The sequence below is a fragment of the Salvia hispanica genome, chromosome 3, assembly GCF_029641045.1.
Source record: "Salvia hispanica isolate PSC_SH4W2 chromosome 3, Shi_PSC_v1, whole genome shotgun sequence".
Lineage (NCBI taxonomy): Eukaryota > Viridiplantae > Streptophyta > Magnoliopsida > Lamiales > Lamiaceae > Salvia > Salvia hispanica.
In genome coordinates this window covers 3,198,093-3,217,454 of record NC_142694.1, presented here as the reverse complement: position 1 = coordinate 3,217,454, position 19,362 = coordinate 3,198,093, and the positions used below count along the sequence as shown (strand labels likewise).

General features: G+C 37.6%; 3 protein-coding genes and 2 pseudogenes across 6 annotated transcripts; 4 read left to right on the top strand and 1 right to left on the bottom strand.

Moving 5' to 3' along the window:
- Positions 1-356: 356 nt before the first annotated feature.
- Positions 357-773, top strand: LOC148929957 (egg cell-secreted protein 1.4 pseudogene; annotated as a pseudogene).
- A 508-nt stretch (positions 774-1,281) lies between these two features.
- Positions 1,282-5,311, top strand: LA1 (La protein 1). The gene is made up of 10 exons (XM_089068664.1): positions 1,282-1,427; positions 1,523-1,601; positions 2,221-2,370; positions 2,448-2,590; positions 2,813-2,961; positions 3,498-3,596; positions 3,680-4,055; positions 4,448-4,595; positions 4,797-4,875; positions 5,012-5,311. Exons 1-10 carry the CDS (start codon positions 1,383-1,385, stop codon positions 5,121-5,123), a joined length of 1,380 nt encoding a protein of 459 aa, XP_088924790.1. The 5' UTR covers positions 1,282-1,382; the 3' UTR covers positions 5,124-5,311.
- A 223-nt stretch (positions 5,312-5,534) lies between these two features.
- On the bottom strand, positions 5,535-7,890 carry LOC125214890 (uncharacterized; annotated as a pseudogene). Its single transcript, XR_016137185.1, has 3 exons — positions 7,382-7,890; positions 6,580-6,656; positions 5,535-6,279 (listed from the first exon to the last, which is right to left on the bottom strand). The product of XR_016137185.1 is annotated as an uncharacterized LOC125214890 (transcript).
- Positions 7,891-8,726: 836 nt separating this feature from the next.
- On the top strand, positions 8,727-11,687 carry ADCL (D-aminoacid aminotransferase-like PLP-dependent enzymes superfamily protein). Of its 2 annotated transcripts, XM_089067094.1 has the most exons (5): positions 8,727-9,116; positions 9,193-9,242; positions 9,532-9,710; positions 10,371-11,044; positions 11,404-11,687. In XM_089067094.1, exons 1-5 carry the CDS (start codon positions 8,930-8,932, stop codon positions 11,496-11,498), a joined length of 1,185 nt encoding a protein of 394 aa, XP_088923220.1. In that variant the 5' UTR covers positions 8,727-8,929; the 3' UTR covers positions 11,499-11,687. The 2 variants fall into 2 exon arrangements, with proteins under 2 accessions (XP_088923220.1, XP_088923221.1); XM_089067095.1 differs by lacking the exon at positions 9,193-9,242 and having other exon boundaries at positions 8,979-9,116.
- A 1,415-nt stretch (positions 11,688-13,102) lies between these two features.
- On the top strand, positions 13,103-18,796 carry LOC125214380 (TOM1-like protein 9). 2 transcript variants are annotated; one of them, XM_089068571.1, is made up of 11 exons: positions 13,448-13,462; positions 13,796-13,874; positions 14,795-14,888; positions 15,008-15,106; positions 15,193-15,306; positions 15,412-15,572; positions 16,005-16,086; positions 16,262-16,347; positions 17,067-17,258; positions 17,467-17,891; positions 17,994-18,796. In XM_089068571.1, the coding sequence occupies exons 3-11, from the start codon at positions 14,886-14,888 to the stop codon at positions 18,602-18,604; spliced, it is 1,773 nt and encodes a 590-aa protein (XP_088924697.1). In that variant the 5' UTR covers positions 13,448-13,462; positions 13,796-13,874; positions 14,795-14,885; the 3' UTR covers positions 18,605-18,796. The 2 variants fall into 2 exon arrangements, with proteins under 2 accessions (XP_088924696.1, XP_088924697.1); XM_089068570.1 differs by lacking the exon at positions 14,795-14,888 and having other exon boundaries at positions 13,103-13,462.
- The last annotated feature ends 566 nt before the right edge of the window (positions 18,797-19,362 follow it).

Sequence of the window (19,362 nt, the reverse complement as noted above, 5' to 3'; positions counted from 1 at the left end):
GATGTCGGGCCGGATTGTGGGGACCGCCCAGGCGACGGAATCGCCTTTTATGCTGCAATGAAATGCCAAAAAAACTCCCAAGATAATAATGTAGTGCGTCAAAATTTAACTATTAAGTGCTGTTATTACATCCCACCAAATTAATAAGTTGGAATAGACGATTGATATGTTTTCCTCCTTTCTATTCAAATATGAAGACCGATCAGTCACAACAAAGTTAGTGAACTAAATTAGAATCCTTTCCTCTTCCCACACATTTACATCTTTCACCTATTCCTCACACTCCTCATAACTTTTGAATCCCTATATAAGTATATATATCCTCTCTTTTCATTAAAAAAAAATACACACACACAATGGCTTTCATAACGAAGCTCCTCGCAGTTCTCCTCGCCGCTCTAGTAGCATCACCCCTCACGGTCTCGGCAAGAGAAGTGAAGTGGGGTCCGAGCCTAGCAGCGCGCCTCAAGCTTGCAGAAGAGGGGCCTAGCACCTGCTGGGAAGCGCTATCGGAGCTTCACTCTTGCGGGGGAGAAGTGGTCATGTTCTTCCTCAATGGACAGACCGCGCTCGGAGCCAACTGCTGCAGCGCCATAAGAGTGATCGAGCATCAGTGCTGGCCCTCGATGCTCGGAACGCTCGGCATCACTACTCAAGAAGGCAACATTCTCCGCGGCTACTGCGACGCTGCCACCAACGCTGACGGTGGCGCCGCTCCTCCTCCTGCATCCACCGTCGGCCAATGCTACAGTTTCCCACGCTTGCAACACTGAATTGTACCACTAGTATTCTCTATATTAAGTGATCAATAACACTTTTTTGCTATTCACATCTAATTTGTGAATTTTATCTTGTCATATATCTTTAAACATGAAAAGCTTGAATCTACATGAACATTACAATTTATTTTGCAACTTATGTGAAAATATATTGTTGACTATAGTAATATAACTTCAAATTGTGTAGTAAAACGATAAAACTGTAACTACATGTGTATTTTTAATAATATAAGATAAGATTTCACATCAAAAAATACATGGAGTATTAGAAATTGTTGTTTACCTTAATTATGAGAACGATACTAGTTCTTTTTTTTTTTTTCTCAAAAGAGGAAAAAATAATAATACTACTCCTATAAGTTAGGGAAAAATAATATAGTACTACCATAATTTAATATTTGGAAAGTAACAAAATTAGTAAACTGTACAAGTATTTAATTATTAAAAATTTAAATTAAAAAGTAGGGGAAAGTTAGCACTATATTAATGGAGGTTATTTAGTCTTTTCTTCAACCCCAAATTGCCAAAACCCTAGAAAAACCGCTGCTCCCTCTCTCTCTCAATTCACTCCCCAACAAGCTCTGCTTTCTCTCTCTAGCAGCGATGGCGCCCTTGGACGATGAGACAGCGAAGAAAGTCATTCGTCAGGTGAGAACGACGTATCCTCTTTAATTAGTTTACGGTTTCAAGTAAATCAAGTAGGAGTACTATTTGTTTGATCGATTTTTACATTCATGTTTCAGGTGGAGTTCTATTTTAGCGACAGTAATCTGCCGAGGGATAATTTTTTGATGAAAACCATAAGCGAGAATGAAGATGGAAGTATCCTTTTTTATGCTTCAATAGTTGGTTGTGCTCAATGTTGTATGTACGTGTGTTAGAGTTTTTTTATTTTCCTTTTTGCTGAAGAAGTTTGCAGCTTACATGGTAGTTTTACAACGTATTGAGTGCATAGCTCACAAAAAGCTACTATCTTTTTGCAGAATCATTAATTCATTCTCTCGCTGCGGATAATATTATCTACTAGTACTTCTTATTGAGAATAACAATAACAAGGTAACATGAGATAAGAAGAGCATGTTAGACTTCAGAATCAAGTTATGTTACTTTGATTAATTAACAATTGGTGTAATATCTGTACTTATGATTAGTCTTGTCTCAGAATTTTTTTATTTTGAATGATAAGTATTTGTATATTTTGGAGTACAATTTAACTAATGATATGAAAGATCAGTCATATTTTGAAATAATGGCCTAGGAGTTATATGCAATGGTGAGCCAGTAAAAATATTGAATGGGAATTTTTTTAATTATGGGCTGGTTGTCGTTTCATGTTTACTATGTGACTTTTCAGAGGCTATTGTGAAAAATGATTTGGAATAATAGTCTATATAGTTTGGGAGCCTTCAAATTTGAATTTGCCTCCTTAACTATATTACAGTGGTAAGTTTGTCATTGCTTTGCTCGTTCTCTCGAATGAGAGGTCACTTGAGTTTAGGAGATGTGAAACCAGAAGATGTATCAGAAGATACGGTTCAGGCTGTGGCTGAAACGCTGAAGACCTCCACTTTTCTGAAAATTTCTGAAGATGGTGAGGTTTCAAAGATCATTGAAGAGTAGCACTGGCATTTTTTGTTAACTGATAATTCCTTCTTGTTATTTATTAAGGGAAGAAGGTTGGTAGAGTTACTGAGCTTCCAAAGCCTGAGGAAGTGATTAAGCAAGCTGATGACAGGACAATTGCTGCATCTCCGCTGGCATATGATGTCAAGCTTGAACAAGTAGAATCATTTTTCAGCCAACATGCTAAGGTAGACCTGCTACTCAGGCATTGCCAATATACAGATTATTTTGTTGCCCAGACTGTAGTTTTCTTCAGTTGTGATTGCTCAATATATCTTTGTATATACAGTTAACCGGCTTGTGCTCTGCATGCACGTACGATATTTGTAAACTGAGAGTTCTATGTAGTATTATCTTCAGGCTCTTATTCAGAGAGTGGGATGTAACTTGGTTTGTTATTCTTATGCTAGGTAAATAGTGTGAGGTTGCCTCGACATGTTGCTGACAACAGGCTGCTCTGCGGCACAGCCTTGATTGAATTTTCTACTGCGGAGGATGCTGCAAATGTTTTGAAGCAAACCCTGAGTTATTCAGGGGTTGATTTAGAACTGAAGACAAAGTAAGTATATTGATGGAATACCTCAGAAAATATTCCAACTTTTTAAAAAATTCTTGTACTTGGGGGTAAAATATTTCGGTCAAACTAGGGAATTAGCCTTTGTGCTAACTTTCATATAATTTACTCTAAAATACAGAAGTTGATATTTTCTGTCTGTTACCTGCTGCATGATTCTTTCGTTGGCATAATGTTCAGGACAAGAAAATGCACTTGATTTTATGATCTCTGTTAGTTTGTCTGATTATCATTATGGAACATGGTTCCCTGTTTATAGCGTTTCAAGTAGATATTCATAGATCAACTGAATTTGTAGACTTAGCAATTTTTCTTCAGTTGCATTTCAGTGGAAGAGAGGATTATAAGTATTTCTTGGTGTGCATGTTCTTTTGTTTAAGCATCAAGTCTCTATTTTCAAGTTCAAGCATTGAGTCACAGTTTATTTTTTCATGTTTAAGCATCAATAGTATCTAAGACTTCTAATACTACTTCTAGAATACTTCAATCTGTCAAACCTGATTTTTACTACCTTGGTGCAGGAAGGAATTTGATGATGAAAGAGAGAAGCAAGAGGAGGAGTTTAAAAAAACTCGACAGCAAGTGGGCAATGGCAAGGAGAAGACCAATTCTGAGCCTGAGTGAGTTTTTGATTAATCATTTATTTGTAACTGTCCTTTCTATTACCCCCATCATCTGTTAATTTGTTAGCGGCTGTTGTCAGCTACCCCAAAGGCTTAATTGTTGCATTCGCACTGAAGAGCCTCTCTGCTGAAGATTCAGCCAAGCAAAATGATAACCACACAGAGCTGAGTGAAAACCTAGATGTCTCTATGAAAGATGGAGAGCTGGATAATGAAGAGACTAAAAAGGAGATTCCAGAAGCTGTTGAAGATACAAAGAATCATGTTGAGAAGGATGAAGACAAGGAAGGAGATGACAATGGTGCAGACACTGAAGCCCAACAATGTGAGGGTGATGAAAAATCAGCAGATATCCCAAAAGAAGAAAGACTGACCCTTGCAGCTTGCAAGGACAATAAAAACCTTGTTTCAAGAGAGGATCTGAAAAGCATTTTCCAAAAGTATGGCACCATCAAGGTATTCATTTATCCTCATTCGTTGTAATTCATAGTGATGATTGAAACAAGGTATGTGGTTGACATCTTCGATAGACAGACCAAATCCACTAGTGAACACATTTTTTGTCATAGTTTGATCATATGGCATGTGGCTGACATAATTGATGAGAGGGGACCAAATCCACTAGCTAACACAATTTTTTGTTATTTATGTATTACCTATTGATTAGTATTACTAGTATCTATTAAACAACCGTCAACACAATGATTTGAATAGGCCTCCCTCACACTTTTCAGCTGTAGTTATTCAATATTGTTAGTGCATCTCCAATCATTGAAGTGTTGTATAATTTTTTTGCATCTAATTTTCTTGTCTAATTTTGTTTAGTATCTGATGATCTTTTTGTGTAGTTCATTGATTTCAAGATAGGTGAAAACTCTGGATACATAAGGTTTGAAGACGCTGAATCTGCTCAGAAAGCTCGCGCTGCTGCTGTGCTTGCTGAGCAGGGGGGTTTGGTTGTGAAAAATTTCATTGCCAATCTGGAACCTTTGACCGGTATGTAACATTCTCTTACATCGTCATATCTTGAACTATTCTTGTGTGATTTACAAGCTGTTATCATTATTTATATTCTACTGGAAGTGAATCTTATTCTCTCCTTGCAATGAAATTGTAAGTAATACAGCCACGAAAAGTGCATGTCGCTTTGGTTGCTTCAACATTTGTCTCTCTAATATTACGCCCTTGTTGATTCAGGTGACGCTGAGAAGGAATACTGGAATGCACTGCGCAGTGGTCAGGAGAAACACCGTGACTTCAAAGGTGGCCGTGGAAGGTATATACTACCACACTTTTTGTTTACCACATGCACTAATTGAGATATTGCAACTCAATAGATAGATTCTGTACGCAATAGGGATAATGTTCGTCTCCACCTGTACAACAAATTGATTGGTGGTTGTGTTTTATAGGGGTGGAGGTAGGCACAACAATAACCGAGGTGGTGGTAGGCATGCCGGTTGGAAGCATTCTCGTGGTAGAGACAACAACGATCGACGAGCTAACAAAGCTCAGAAAGTATGAGCAAAGCAACGCACCATCTGACCAATTTTGTCCTCTACCCGTTGCTTTTTTTTGGCCAGCATGTGTATTATGCACTTCTATATAGTTCACGACTATACACTGATTGTTCCTAAATTATGGGGTTCCTAAGCATTATCAAATTTATTTAAGGTTATATATAATGGTTATGTGACTGATTTTCATTTTTACCTAAAGCAATTTACTTGATGTTTCATTATTGAAGGATTATACCTAGTCGTAAACGCTACACATACTTTGTAAAGCTGCTTTTTGCAAATGTAAGTTTGGTTTTCAAAAATATATATAAGTACGAAAATTTATTTTTTCTATTTCTTTTTCTTTTTCATCCGTTTACACAATTTTCTCCATGCACTACACTTTTCACTTGTGGTATTAAAAATCGCACCCAACTAGAAGTCAATGTCTGTTTGAATTTTTTTTTCACTTCATTTTGTAATATTACAAACTCATTACAGAGGGGTTTCAACTTTCAAGTATTATGAGTTTTGTACAATCGCAGAACACTACATCATGGCAATGAAAAATTACAAAAACTTCTTCGCGGCATGGGGAGATTTACCAATTTCCATGCTGCAATGGAAGATTCCTCAGTAAAATTTTGTACTGTACATCCTTTTTCTACTGTGCTATACTACAACGGTTTTGATGTGTGCATAACGCCATGCTCCAGGCGTCATGGGGATATATAGAGCTTTATGCCGTAGGGGAGACGGAATCAGACTCTTTGATGAGCAGAGCTTGAATGCACACTGTCTGGCACTTCTAGATAACCATCAAGTTCATCCTCGTCGTCTGAGGATAGGGTAGATGGACCCATCCATGATTTGAAACCATCAGTGACACGTCTCTCCACTTCTGGTGTGACTTCTATCGGGGTTGCTTCTAGCATCTCCAGCCCGAAATTTCTACCACCTGTCTCCCTCTCATCTAGTTCCACAGCTGCCTTTCTTCTCAGAAAGAAGGCAGCTCCTCCGTGCAAAATGACGAAGCCCCATGATGCGATTTCATAGCACCAGAACAGAGGCAAAGAGCAGCTGCTGCCAAGTGTGAGCAGAGTGGAGCCAAGGAATAGTGCGAGAAGACCAAATATGATGGAAAACACAGAGATTCAATATGGATAGACATCTAACACTGCCTACAGGTGACAACAATGAGGATCTTTATAAGATGTCAAGCACAAGAAAGAAAATGGTAATGACCAAAATAAAATTAAAAGGTCTATAACAGCTTGTATTAACTATAGTGCACTTATCATGGCAATCTTTCGAAATAACAAACAGCCACGTACCACAGAAACCTACACTCACACTGATTTTTTTTAAAAAAGGATGTCTATTTCACCATTTAAGATTAGTTAAAAAATTCATTCATCAGCTATAACTTAAGAAAGAAACGACGTGCAAGTTAAAACAGAGAGTTAAATAAAATATTGTACCTCTTCTAAAAGCACAGTAATTGTTCTCAACAACCTTCAAGCATCCATTTCGTGTGGGGGCAGTATAGGCATGATTCCTGTATGACAAGCAACAGCTATTAATACTAAGATAAAAAAAAGTACTCCTCATTTAGTCTATTGAACAAAACCAGTTGGAACATGATATTGTCGGATGGCATGATTGATCTCCGAGAAAGATTTTTAGGTGATGTAATGGCAAAGGAAGCATGGGCATGGCCATGAGAAATGAAGAATATATTCTTCTATAACAAGCAATTGGAATCATTAATCCTATATTGTCCTCATCAAAACCTCCCTACCAAGCACCTTACTGGAGATAAGGAACACATTAGACCCTCTTAGTACATTCCCCTTTTATTCCGAAACAGAAAAGAGACTCGTGTACTGGTTGTGCTTATCAGAGTACATTTACCATATACTGGTAAGCAGATCTGTATATGAAGTAGCATTTTAACACCGAACTTTGAGACCACCCCAAATTAGGTAAGCATTTCATTGTAGATATGTAAAATTAGGCAAAACAATGCAGGTTAGCATATCCATTTTGGTAGGAATGTCTATCTATGTTGTGAGTTTAAAATCCACTACCTCAACCAAATCTAGCTAATGTGAAAGTATGGTTATCAAATCCTCATCATTATTCAGTACGGACTTCAGAAAAACATGAGAACATTAGACATTTACACATTAGGAAGCCATTCATACTTTTAGGTACTGATTAATAACTGATACAATCAATAGCAGTATATAAAACAGTTGTTCGAAGAATGAAAGCATAAGCAAAATTCAGAATTCCTCACCAGCAATCAAGTAAACCGCTGAAACCGCGAAAAGCATCGAGGACGGGAGAAACATCACCATCCAGTAGTAATCAACTGTCTCCTGATCCGTGAGAACAAACGCGTTAGTTAGGAGATCCGAGTCTCCTTCCCCGGTGAAATTGAGTGGCGGCGGGTGAATCCGAAGGTCGCGGCAGAACGGCCGGCGCAGATTGTCGGCGGGAAACACTATTCTGAAGGTGATCGCAGTGGAAACCGAAATGGCGAGCGAAATTAGGGCTAGCGCGAGCACAATCAGCGGCTTCTGCATCCTGTGCAATGCCTTGTCCTCTTCGCGGAGGCTCTCGTACTCGTGCCTCGGCATGAACGCCTGCCGCAGAGCATCGCCGATTATCGCCATTTGCGTTCGAATTCGAGGCGATTTATCTCACATTTTACGAAATCTTTTTCATTGTGTGTGTTTTTCATTTTTTTTCTTCGTTTCAGTGTTGAGGAGCAGAAAATGGGGAGCATTTTAAGTGTTAGTCGACGTTGCTTGCTTCAATTTTATTATGATTGATCATTGTAGAATTATGATTACATAGAATTTACAGAAAATTATTAGGACTATTTATTTAATCTAATTAATCATTTGGTAGGTTGACTAAATTTTTAGTAGGTTGACAATATATTTGAAGCAAATTTTCACAATTAAATTTTTATAAATAAAATACTCCCTCCGTCCCACTTAAAATGCAACATTTGGGAATCGGCCCAGAATTTTATGTAGTGTTGTTTTGTGAGTAAATGTAGAGAGAGTAAAGTAAGAGATATGAAAAAGTAGAGATAAAGTTGTGTCCATTTTAGGAAACGTTTCATTTTTAATGGAATAACAAAAAAAAGAAAAATGTTTCATTTTTAATGGGATAGAGGGAGTAAGTAAATAATCAATAATTTAAATTACATTAAAATTTACTTAATAAGCTGTCAATTGGGATATTTATTACTCCAATTTTTTAGTGTGATTCATAATTTTTGTAATTATAGTAAGATTTTTCTTGATAAGTTAGTATTTTTGTTTTAGAGGTGTGCGGAATATGAAGGCTTAGTTTGATTTTTCCTACAACAAACGATTTTATTTAACGCATGGATATTTATTTTAGACGATTGATATATCATTTTGAATGTACATTATATTCTTTTGCAATAAATCCAGGGCCATTCGTGAAAACTTAAAATATGGCAATGATACTTATAATTTGAAAAAATGAATACAACCAAACTAGTTAAGCTTTGTGACAAAATTATGACTCTCATGCAATACTATTATAAATGGAGTTCAGTAAAAGCCCTTAATTTATTGCAAATTTAATCGACTGTTTGTACAATTATTTGAATATCCTTGTCTCATCTGAAAAATCCGACGTAAGATCCTCCAACTCGGCCGGCAATGTCTTGTCAATGGAATCTTTTCGAGCTCAAAACAAGCTTCATCTACTCCTATTTTTTTCGTATGAGCAGTGGAATCTCTGATTTCGCATACTACACACAGTGAGTCAACCTTCTAACCAATGGCATCTCCGGCAACTCTAGCTAATCCTTCATTTCCCGGCCAAGGATGGCTGATTTCTCCCTCGATTCACTCTCTCTCTTCGAAAAATCTCTCCTTTCGAAATGGGTCTTCGTATCTGCAGCTCAGGGTGGCCCAAAGCCCTCTTTTACAATTGAACGCTGTGAAGAATTCAAGCATCTCTTCTGGTAAAAGTTGAATTTTTATGATGTATTTGGGAATTTGGTGATAATGGATTCTGATATTAGTTTAATGGTGTTGTAGAAACGGAATTGGGACAAATATTTGATGTCCCACTTCTTTCTTGCTCAGAGGTCTGTTTCTTTACCTTGTTTCTGTATGTAATTTATTGAAAATTGGGAAACAAAGACAAGATTTTTTTGTGTGTAATTCATTGAAAAAAGTAAGCATGATTTATTAAATTTGTGTGTTGATAGAGGAAAGATTAAAAATTGGGAAAGAAATAGTACAAAAATTTCAAGAAGGGCCTTTTGTGATTTTGGAGTCTGTAAATCCTAGGCCAATTGATATAGTAGTAGTGTATAATTAGAATTGGAGGAAGATTGGGGTGAAATTTTTATTTTTATTTTCTTATACTTGAAGGCTACTGAAAGACTGAGAACTTTTCGGTCGAGCTACGAGAGCAAGCAGCAGTATTTGGCAATGTACTCTAGCATATATGGTGGAATAACAACCGATCCAGCAGCAATGGTGATCCCGATGGATGATCACATCGTGCATAGAGGGCATGGAGTTTTCGATACTGCAGCAGTCATGGACGGGTTGGTATACAATGAGTATTCTATACGGATTTATGATTATCGTGTGCTTAATATCCCTCTCTTTTTAGAAGTACATTTGATCACAAGAGGGTGCGAGTGTTTTGATACTGCAGCAATTATGGACGAGTTTGTATCCTATGAGCTAGTGGTTCTACACGGATATATGTTTGTCGTGTGCTTGCTTACTTGAATCACTTGTTTCTTTATGAGGAATTCGTTCAATGTGTGGTGTTTGATTCCCTTATCTGTTTAAACGAGCATTTGATCAGATGGTGCATAGAGGGCATGATTTTTTGATGATGCAGCAATCATTGACGGGTTGGTATTCAATTGTTTCTACACGAACATATCTTTGTTGTGTGCTCAAAAGACCTTCCTGCTTTGTAAGGAATTTGCTAAATTGGTGATGCTTCTTATTTATGGTGGATACAATGCAAGATTTATTACATGTGCTCGATTAACTTCTCTGTTCAAAGCAGCGTGTGATCTGCAAATATGGTAACACGACTTTGGTATTTTACTGTGGCTTTATTGTGGATCGAATAGGCTGCGAATGAGACAGAATAACATTTAAACTGTGTATACCTTGTGTAACTACTTTTTGTTCAGAGCTTAATTTGTTGACTTGCAATAATTATATAAATTCTCTTTGAATCTCAGATATCTTTACGAGCTGGATCAGCACCTCGATCGTTTCATTGGATCGGCTGCTATGGCCAAGATAAAGCTTCCATTCGATAGGGAAAGCATCAGAAGAATACTCATACAAACTGTGAGTGCTGCCAAATGTAGGAAAGGGTCACTAAGGTATTGGCTTTCAGCAGGACCGGGCGATTTCCAGCTATCTCCATCTGGCTGCCACGGGTCGTCTCTTTATGCCGTTGTGATTCAAGATGATTCAGCCTCCAGTCACAGCGGCATAAAAGTAGTAACATCTTCAGTTCCAATAAAACCTCCACAGTTTGCTGTGATGAAGAGTGTGAACTATCTTCCCAACGCACTGTCGAAGATGGAGGCTGAGGAGAAAGGCGCGTACGCTGCGATTTGGCTGGATGGGGACGGTTACATAGCCGAAGGGCCTAACATGAATGTGGCTTTTGTCACAAAGGGAAAGGAACTTGTGATGCCAAAGTTTGATAAAATTCTCAGAGGGTGCACGGCGAGGAGAGTTTTGGTGCTCGCAGAAAGTTTGGTGGAGGAGGGAACACTCAGTGGGATACGGCTGGGCGATGTAACCGTGGAGGAGGGGAAGGAAGCCGATGAAATGATGCTCATCGGGAGTGGAGTTCTCGTTCGTGCAGTCGTGCAATGGGATGATCAAGTCATTGGTGATGGTAAGATTACTTCTCTTTATGGCATGATAACTTGCTTCTTCTTAGTTGAAAGATTGTTTTTGTTGATTAATGCATCAAAACAATTGCTCAGACTTACACATATAACTTGTTTATGCATGCATTTTGTTGATTTTAGATGGAAAATCATTCATAAGTATGCCATGCTTTATGAGGTCCAATTGGGCCATAATCTGGTTTGGCCTTCATTGTTGGCCCATTGGGCTGGCCCAAAATGCAAGATGTAGGCCTGTATTTTGGACAAGCATAGAACACTTAATGCTGCCCGGGTCGATTTTCAGCCCGACCCGACCCAGAGTTTGGATACCTAGTGAATATGTCTATGTTTTTGTTTTTGGCAGGCAATGTAGGTCCGGTAGCTCAGTCTCTTTTGAATCTCATTTTGGAGGACATGAAATCGGGTCCGGACACAGTTAGGGTTGTTGTTCCTTATTAACCCGATTGAGATCGTTTTTAGCTGCCGGTTGCCGTGAAGTTGTAGGATTATCAATCATCTCTGGTCACACAATGTATGAAATTTGTGTCTCACATGAGGTTTTATTTTTCAATAAAAGAAATTTTAAGTTGCAAATGATGTATGTGAACTTTCTTGTTATCAGTATATTTCACGTGTATAATCGTCTTATTTATCGGTACACAAGTTGAGTGTCTATACTATATATATCAGATCCATTGGCCAAAGAGAGCAAGATGCACCAAATCCAATCAAAATTTTGAGTATGAATGAAAAAACAGGCCATGATTTAGCAGTAGTACATTGTTTGTGGCTTTGACTAATCAAGAACATCTAGAACAATTATTTTTCCTTTGTGAAATACCTTTCTCTATGTCATATGAATAGATAGATTCCTGTAATAAAAAATTATTGGATACTATAGCCGTCCATTATTTGATTAAGGAAATTATGCCATGTCACTTTAATGCAAAATTTAAATCATGTTGAGGTGATTTATCCTGAAAAGCAAAGTCTCGTTGCTAAATATTATCATGATTCATGACCCATGCCATGATTTATTTATTTTTAATTATTTTAATGAGAAATATATAGTTTTTAAACAACAATTGATGGCGTGGTTCAGCCAAAAAATGTGTCCGACTCTAATATAACTCAATAATTATTTCATATTTTAAATATAGAATAATGAACCGACCAATAAGACACCCATATAGGCTAAAATAGAATGAGTCATAGAATTCAACTTAATTATATAGTATCATGTCAACTTGGGTGGTCTATGAATAAATAAATAACTACTCACAAATATTCGATAACGAGCATTAATTTAAACTTTAAATTGACACGTTTTATGGAAAAAAATTTCAGATTTATGGAACAGTTATTCTAACCTCTGAAAATGCATACAGATAAAAAAAAGTTGATAATTCCAGTCGATATAATAAAATTGATAGCATAGGTCGATACTATATATAAATTGAATAAAGTTCATGACAACATTCAAAATTTAACATAAAAATGAAGGTTAAAATGTTCACTACAAATAGTATCAATAATAACGTAAACGTGATCCAGTATGCGAGAGATAGAAAAAAAACGTGAAAGAAGATATTGTTAGCAGACCAATATTTATCAAAAGTAGTAGGTGAATAAATTTTGTGGATTGCCAAAAATAAAAATAAGATTATAGATTATGGCCGTATGTTTATAAAATAATATAATTGTTGATTCTACTAATTATTTTACTAATTCTCTTTTAGATTTTAAAAAGTAGTGATGGATCAAAGTGGAGCTGGGTCAATCCCATTCTTCTGGAATATATTCAATAAATCCGTCAATAATATTTTTGATCTAATAAAAAAATGAAATATTTAATTGATGTAATATTTATAGTATTATAGTAGTAGAACAAATTAGAAAGGAATAATTGTAAAGTCACAACATCAATAATTGAAAACACGCAGGCCCAATAAAAGCCGACGTGGCCCACAAAAGCCAAACGCCACCACCACCGTCCGATCCTCATAGTCGGCGGCGTCAGTCATCGATAAAACGGAACAGATCCACGCGTCGCTAATTTATTGGCTTCACCCATTCAATACTTCAACCCCTAAACTTGATTTTTTTTTTCGCATTTTTTTTCTTGATTCTGCAATCCCAAATTAACACAACTGATCGAAACTAGCGATCGGATCCCCCGAGACAACTATTTTTGTCGATTTTGTTATTCATTTCCGAGATTTTTCGATTCTCGGGGGAATTCCGCGGTAGGTTTTCGCCGGCGCTGACGCGTAGACTCCAATTCGCTGAGGATTTAGGATTTAGGGTTTCTGGATTGAGAAGATGGTAAATGCTATGGTGGATAGAGCTACCAGCGATATGCTGATCGGGCCGGATTGGGCTATGAATATTGAGATCTGTGACATTTGCAATCACGATCCTGCGTAATTTTCTCTTCTTCTTCTAGCTCCTTTTTTTTTTCCTTCCTTTTTTTGCAAAAAAAAAACAAATTAGAAAAAATAGAGGCATGTTTGCTGTGAGCTCAGACTTTATAATTTTTTTTTTTTACAATTTCCCTATAATTTAGGAAATTATGTAGCTACAGCTTTCACGGATTGGCAATTGGACTGTTTTGCTGTTCTTTGTTCTGGATTGATTTATGATAATTCTATGGAAATTGGAGGGAATGAGGAATCACGGATGGGTGGGGGGAGTTTGTGTCCTTGTTGAAGGTGAGTGGTGTTTTGTGAACTTATGCTCAATTTTATTTTCACCAGACAAGCAAAAGATGTTGTTCGAGGTATTAAAAAGCGTCTTGGTAGCAGGAATCCGAAAGTTCAGCTGCTTGCCTTAACAGTAAGCTTAATTCAATACCCTGACACTAACACTCTTGTGTGATTTCACGTGCACAAGATTTCTGTCTTTTCAAATAATCAAACGAGTTCATACTAATAAGTTTGTCTGCTTTGTTTGTTAATGCTCAATTGGGTTGGGAATAACAGTATTGTTCACTGAATACAAATAATCATCTAGGTAGGTTTGCATCAGGGAAAAATTATCTCTTCAGTCATTGCTGACAATTTCTAGGGCTGCACTCCTTTGGGTGATAACAGTACTCTGAAAATATATGGAAACAAGCTTTTTGATACGTTTACTTTTGATTAATGTAGAGCATGGGCAAACTGGGTGCAATTATTCTCTTCTTGCAGAACTTTTCTTGTAATTCAATAGGATATTAGGATGACAACTGTATTCTAGCTTATATGATCTTTGATAAAGGAACTATAGAAGAGCACAAAACATAAGTTGGGAAACATAGTTTCTTGATCGTGGATAAGGATGTCTGAACTATAACTCTTGTTAGTATAAGAATTTAGAAACACAGAAATTTTTATTGCGACCCAAAGAGAGTAAAGATGCCTGCACTCTGGGAGAAATTGGAAACTGTATTTGTTAAGACCAGTGATCTTCTAGGAATTCAATCCTATTCAACAACTGAAGAATGTTAATAGAAAAGGCATAAATTATAGTAATAAGTAACAAAAGAGGCTAAAATGTTAGACTGTACACTTAAACAATGAGCAAGTTCCTGTTGTAATTGATGTTTGACTATTTAACTTTTTTCCAGAACTTTGAAGAAGTTACTTATGATAATAACTTCCTGCAATTTCTTGAATGGGAATCCTTGTATAGCAACCACATAGATGGGATCAATTATGCATATTTGCTAAGATGGGATAATATGTGAAAGGAATTGATTAATTGTTATTGTCCAGAGGATTCTAACTGCTTAAAGTAAGGGGTGTTTGTATCGTATATGATTACTATATGACATGCAACACAAGGGAGGGTGAGAATGCATAAATCATGGTATGAACTATCTGAAAATGCATTTGTTTTCCCTTTCTTGTGGAGGCACATATCCTTATAATGGAAGAAATTTTCAAACAGTTCAGTCACTTGCAAATGTTTTCATTGCATAACTGTAGTTATTGGAGACTGTTGTGAAGAACTGTGGTGATATGGTCCATATGCATGTTGCTGAGAAAGATTTGCCTCATGAGATGGTGAAAATGGTGAAAAAGAAGGTATCTAGTTCATAGATGTCCCCACTATATATCATTGTCTTGATTTGGTGCCTCTGCTTTTAGTGATGCAAAATTTATCACTGCAGCCAGACTTCCATGTCAAAGAGAAGATATTGATTCTAATAGATACATGGCAAGAAGCTTTTGGAGGACCAAGGGGAAGATATCCTCAGTATTATGTGGCATACCAGGCTTTATTGGTACTTATGCTAGTAACTTCGTGTCTTAACACTTAATTACTGAAGCATACACACAGTGGTTTCTTTATTTCCTTATGGTTCTATTATTTGTGTCTTTCCTATCAGCGTCTTGGTGCAGTGTTCCCTCAGAGATCTGAGAGGTCAGCTCCTGTATTCACACCACCGCAAACACAACCCTTGACATCTTATCCACCAAATATTGGCAATCCAGTACCTAGAGCTGATGGAGCTGAGTCTTCTGCAGAAGCTGAGTTCCCAACATTGAGGTGCATTATTCTCGAAAAAGAAATATTTAAATGGTTTTCAATTTCACAGAATTATGGCATGCGACGGTATATTTCATTTTATTGGAAGTATGCAACATGCTATCCTTTATCTAATATGAGTATATGACAGTTCACTAACAGCTATGTAAATGGGGCTCATATTTAATGGATTCTTGGAGATAATTCTCATTTGCAAAAGTTTAAATTGTGAAGAGCGAAACATTTCTAGATTTCTCTTCTTATTCATTGTTAAATAATTCAGTTCTTATCGAGCATTTGAAGTTATTAGCTTGTACCGAGTAAAAGCTAATTATCAGTTTATCACTTATAAAATTTATACCCGGGTAAAAATTGTGGCTACTTCCTATCCTGATGTTTTATGTTTGGAATTCTGTTTATCTGATATTTTCTGCATCACTGGCTTTATGTCAGCTTGACGGAACTTCAAAATGCACGAGGTATCATGGATGTCCTATCAGAAATGTTGAGTGCTTTAGATCCTGGAAACAAAGAGGTATTACTACACTGAAGATGGAAACTTTCTCAGAATATTCTGTTCTTATGATTTACTTGTCCTTGTGTTGTTAATGGAAACATAACTCACTCATACTATGTATATGTTAATTTATTCAGTTGTTGCTTGAATCAATTTATATTTAAGACATTGAACTCCAAGTACCTGTTGGCAGGGAATTAAGCAGGAGGTCATTGTTGATCTGGTCGAACAATGTCGTACCTACAAGCAAAGAGTAGTGCACCTTGTGAACTCAACTTCGTAAGCTCTAGTTTACTTGCAGTGTTTATCATTTGTTCTGGTTTAGTTTTGCTACATTCATACTATTGTTTTTGATAATATTTTGTAAGAGCGCATCTAATTGGTGAATGTCCTGTAATAGATGTTGAAAAATGATACTTCCATCTGGTGCATTTAGTTTTTAGGTATTTATTCCTCTTCAGTTGTCTGAAAAATTTATGTTATCACTTCAGTTGCTTTGTAGAAGCTGGTATTTTATTTGGGCTTAGCAACTTACTACTCACAATGTGAGTTGGGGTGAACTGCCTTTTATTTGTTAGATTAGTATTCTCTAATATAGATTTATCATATTGTTCCAGTGTACAGGAAAACGCCGTAAATGGTCTATGTTTTTATCTGTAGTTGCCGCATAATTGTATGCTAGTTAGAACTACGATCTTTTAATTGAGTGCCTTCTGTGTATGCTTTTGTGGATATCAAGTTGCTTCTGTTACACCTAGTATTGATGTGACCTCTTATCCATTAGTTATATGGATTCATGGTGATGGATAGAAAGCTCTACAATATCTATAGAGTATAGTCTTCGACTATGTAGTACTATATACATCTACCGCCAAAGTTTGTATTCTCTAACTGTACTAGTGGCTTGCACTACAATGTTATTTTCGATGATTTTTTGTCAAAGAAAGTGTGCCACATTAACTATTGGGCTATGCTTTAATATTTTCTTCCTTATTTAGGGACGAATCACTATTGTGCCAAGGGTTGGCACTGAACGATGACTTGCAACGAGTACTGGCAAAGCATGAAGCACATGCCTCTGGTGTTGTCCCTGTTCAGTCAGAGAAGTTAAATCCTGAACCACCTAAAGCCTTGGTACCTGTTGATTCTCCTCTTATCGACACTGGTGATACCAAACAATTAGATCGAGGGTAAGTTTCAAATATGCCCTTGTATATCCTTGTTCCATACTGTTGTTTGGATTTTCTTCTTCGTCTTTTGGTCTCGCCGAGACCTAAATAAATTTGGCTGTCACTTAAACATCCATTGTTGAGCTCTTGCAATGGGTTTTTTGCATTCGAAACTTATTTCAAGGTGATTATGAATTAAATAGTGATTGATGTTATCACTTTTTTGCAGCCCTACATCGAGTACTAGCGTAGGGACGACACAGTTGTCTATCCCTCCTCCCTCGACTAACGGCCAGTTGTCAACTCCAGTAAAGGCTGACCCAAAGATAGATCTTTTGAGTGGAGATGACCTCAACGCACTGGCACTTGTTCCTGTGGGACAGCCCCAACCAACTAGCCCCGCCGCTTCTCAGCACAACGCTCTTGCACTCGTCGACATGTTTTCAGATGGTAATAGCAATCAACAACCGACTCCTGTTGGACACGTCTATCCTTCTCCTTCTCAGTTTCAGCAGCCACAAGACTCTCACGCTCCACAGCCTTCTGCATACCCAAATGGCACCTGGAACGGTCAAGTAACCCAACAGCAGCAACCACCCTCACCAGTTTATGGTCAAATGACCCAACAGCAGCAACCACCCTCACCAGTTTATGGTACATGTTCAATTGATTTTATATGAACTACCCCCATCCCCCCCAAAAAAAGGTAGGTGCCGTACCTGAATCATCCCTATAATTTATCTTTTTGTGTCGTAGGCGCTCAGGTTAACGATTCCTTCCCCCCTCCGCCATGGGAAGCACAACTTGACAGCAGTCTGCCTGCAGCAAACCAGGCTCAAGAAATGCAAGCAACTCAAGGAGTAGTAAATCATGCCCAACCATCGCCTAGTGGCGCTTATGTTACAGGTCCGCAACCCATGGCTCATGATCAGGCAGCGCTTGGTGTGTATAATGGAGGCCAGTTCACAGCAATGCAGAGCAACCAAATGCAAGGGTTGCATCCTTACCCGATGCAGAACCCGCAGCAGCACGCGGTTATGTATCCGCAGCAAATGCAAGCTAATCCCCAGATGGGATACATGTATCATCCTCAACAGATGTACAACAACCAAATGCCTGCTGGTTATGGATACGGATACAGCTATGGCCAAGGCCAAGGCCAAAATCAAATGCAAAATGCCTACTTTGCTCAGCAAACCATATCCGCGATGTCAGTAAGGGATGACAGCGGGCTGAGAAATCCGGCGTCAAACATTCTTCCATCTGGAAGGCCGGCTAGGGCGGAGGACAAGCTATTCGGGGACCTTGTAGACATTTCTAAGTTCAAACCAGGGAAGACAACACCAGGTAGAGCTGGGAGCATGTGAAGAGAGATAGAGATGGAGAGATGTCCTTCTTTGACTGCTGCTGCATATATATATTCTTCACCTTCATGCGTCGTCATGCCTGCATTTCTTCTCTCTTTGGTATTTATTTGTTATGGAAATCTTGTTAGTAGAATCAGGTACATTTTCATTGTAGAAACGGAAACTCGTATAAAAGAAAATAACATTTTTCTCTTTTTTGGTTTGGCTGGGTGAGTGAGTGCATCGATGGGCATACTTTGTAACGCATATTCGGGTACTACATAAAATTCCGTGTCGAAAAAAAAAATTGTTTTACTTTGAGTGTATAGTGGGAATATAAATTGTTTCTTATAAAAATTGCAGAGCTTGGGTTCGAATGTTGATATTTAGTTTTACATTTACAAAGCAATAGATGCTACTTAATGTGAAATAAATTTAAAATGACTTAAATTGCAACAGTTGCATTCATTCAACTCAAACTAGTTTTTCACTACTATATATATAAGTGTGGATTTAGAAATACAGTTAGAAAATGGATAGTTTAGAGCACTCCCAATGGCGACGGCGATAATCCGGCGATTTTTCGCCGGATATCGCCGACTTATCCCCGGCCATTGCGAGGAGGTCGGCGATTTTTCGGCGAATTTCCTACCGATTTTACGCCAAACGGCGTTTTATCGCCGGGCTATCGCCGGATCATCGCCGGCCACTGTGGGGAGCTGTTCGGCGATAATCCGGCGATGATCAAATTTTTTTTTTTTTTTTTTCCTTCAACGGTC

Excerpts from the sequence above, each read along its gene's own strand:
- LA1 (XM_089068664.1), top strand. The coding sequence starts at position 1,383 with ATGGCGCCCTTGGACGATGAGACAGCGAAGAAAGTCATTCGTCAG. Across the intron at positions 1,428-1,522 it reads CGAAGAAAGTCATTCGTCAG|GTGGAGTTCTATTTTAGCGA; the intron begins GTGAGAACGACG and ends TTCATGTTTCAG. Across the intron at positions 2,371-2,447 it reads TCTGAAAATTTCTGAAGATG|GGAAGAAGGTTGGTAGAGTT; the intron begins GTGAGGTTTCAA and ends TTATTTATTAAG.
- ADCL (XM_089067094.1), top strand. The coding sequence starts at position 8,930 with ATGGCATCTCCGGCAACTCTAGCTAATCCTTCATTTCCCGGCCAAGGA. Across the intron at positions 9,711-10,370 it reads ACTGCAGCAGTCATGGACGG|ATATCTTTACGAGCTGGATC; the intron begins GTTGGTATACAA and ends TTTGAATCTCAG. Across the intron at positions 11,045-11,403 it reads TGATCAAGTCATTGGTGATG|GCAATGTAGGTCCGGTAGCT; the intron begins GTAAGATTACTT and ends TGTTTTTGGCAG.
- LOC125214380 (XM_089068570.1), top strand. The coding sequence starts at position 13,362 with ATGGTAAATGCTATGGTGGATAGAGCTACCAGCGATATGCTGATCGGG. Across the intron at positions 16,087-16,261 it reads TAGATCCTGGAAACAAAGAG|GGAATTAAGCAGGAGGTCAT; the intron begins GTATTACTACAC and ends ACCTGTTGGCAG. Across the intron at positions 17,892-17,993 it reads ACCACCCTCACCAGTTTATG|GCGCTCAGGTTAACGATTCC; the intron begins GTACATGTTCAA and ends TTTGTGTCGTAG.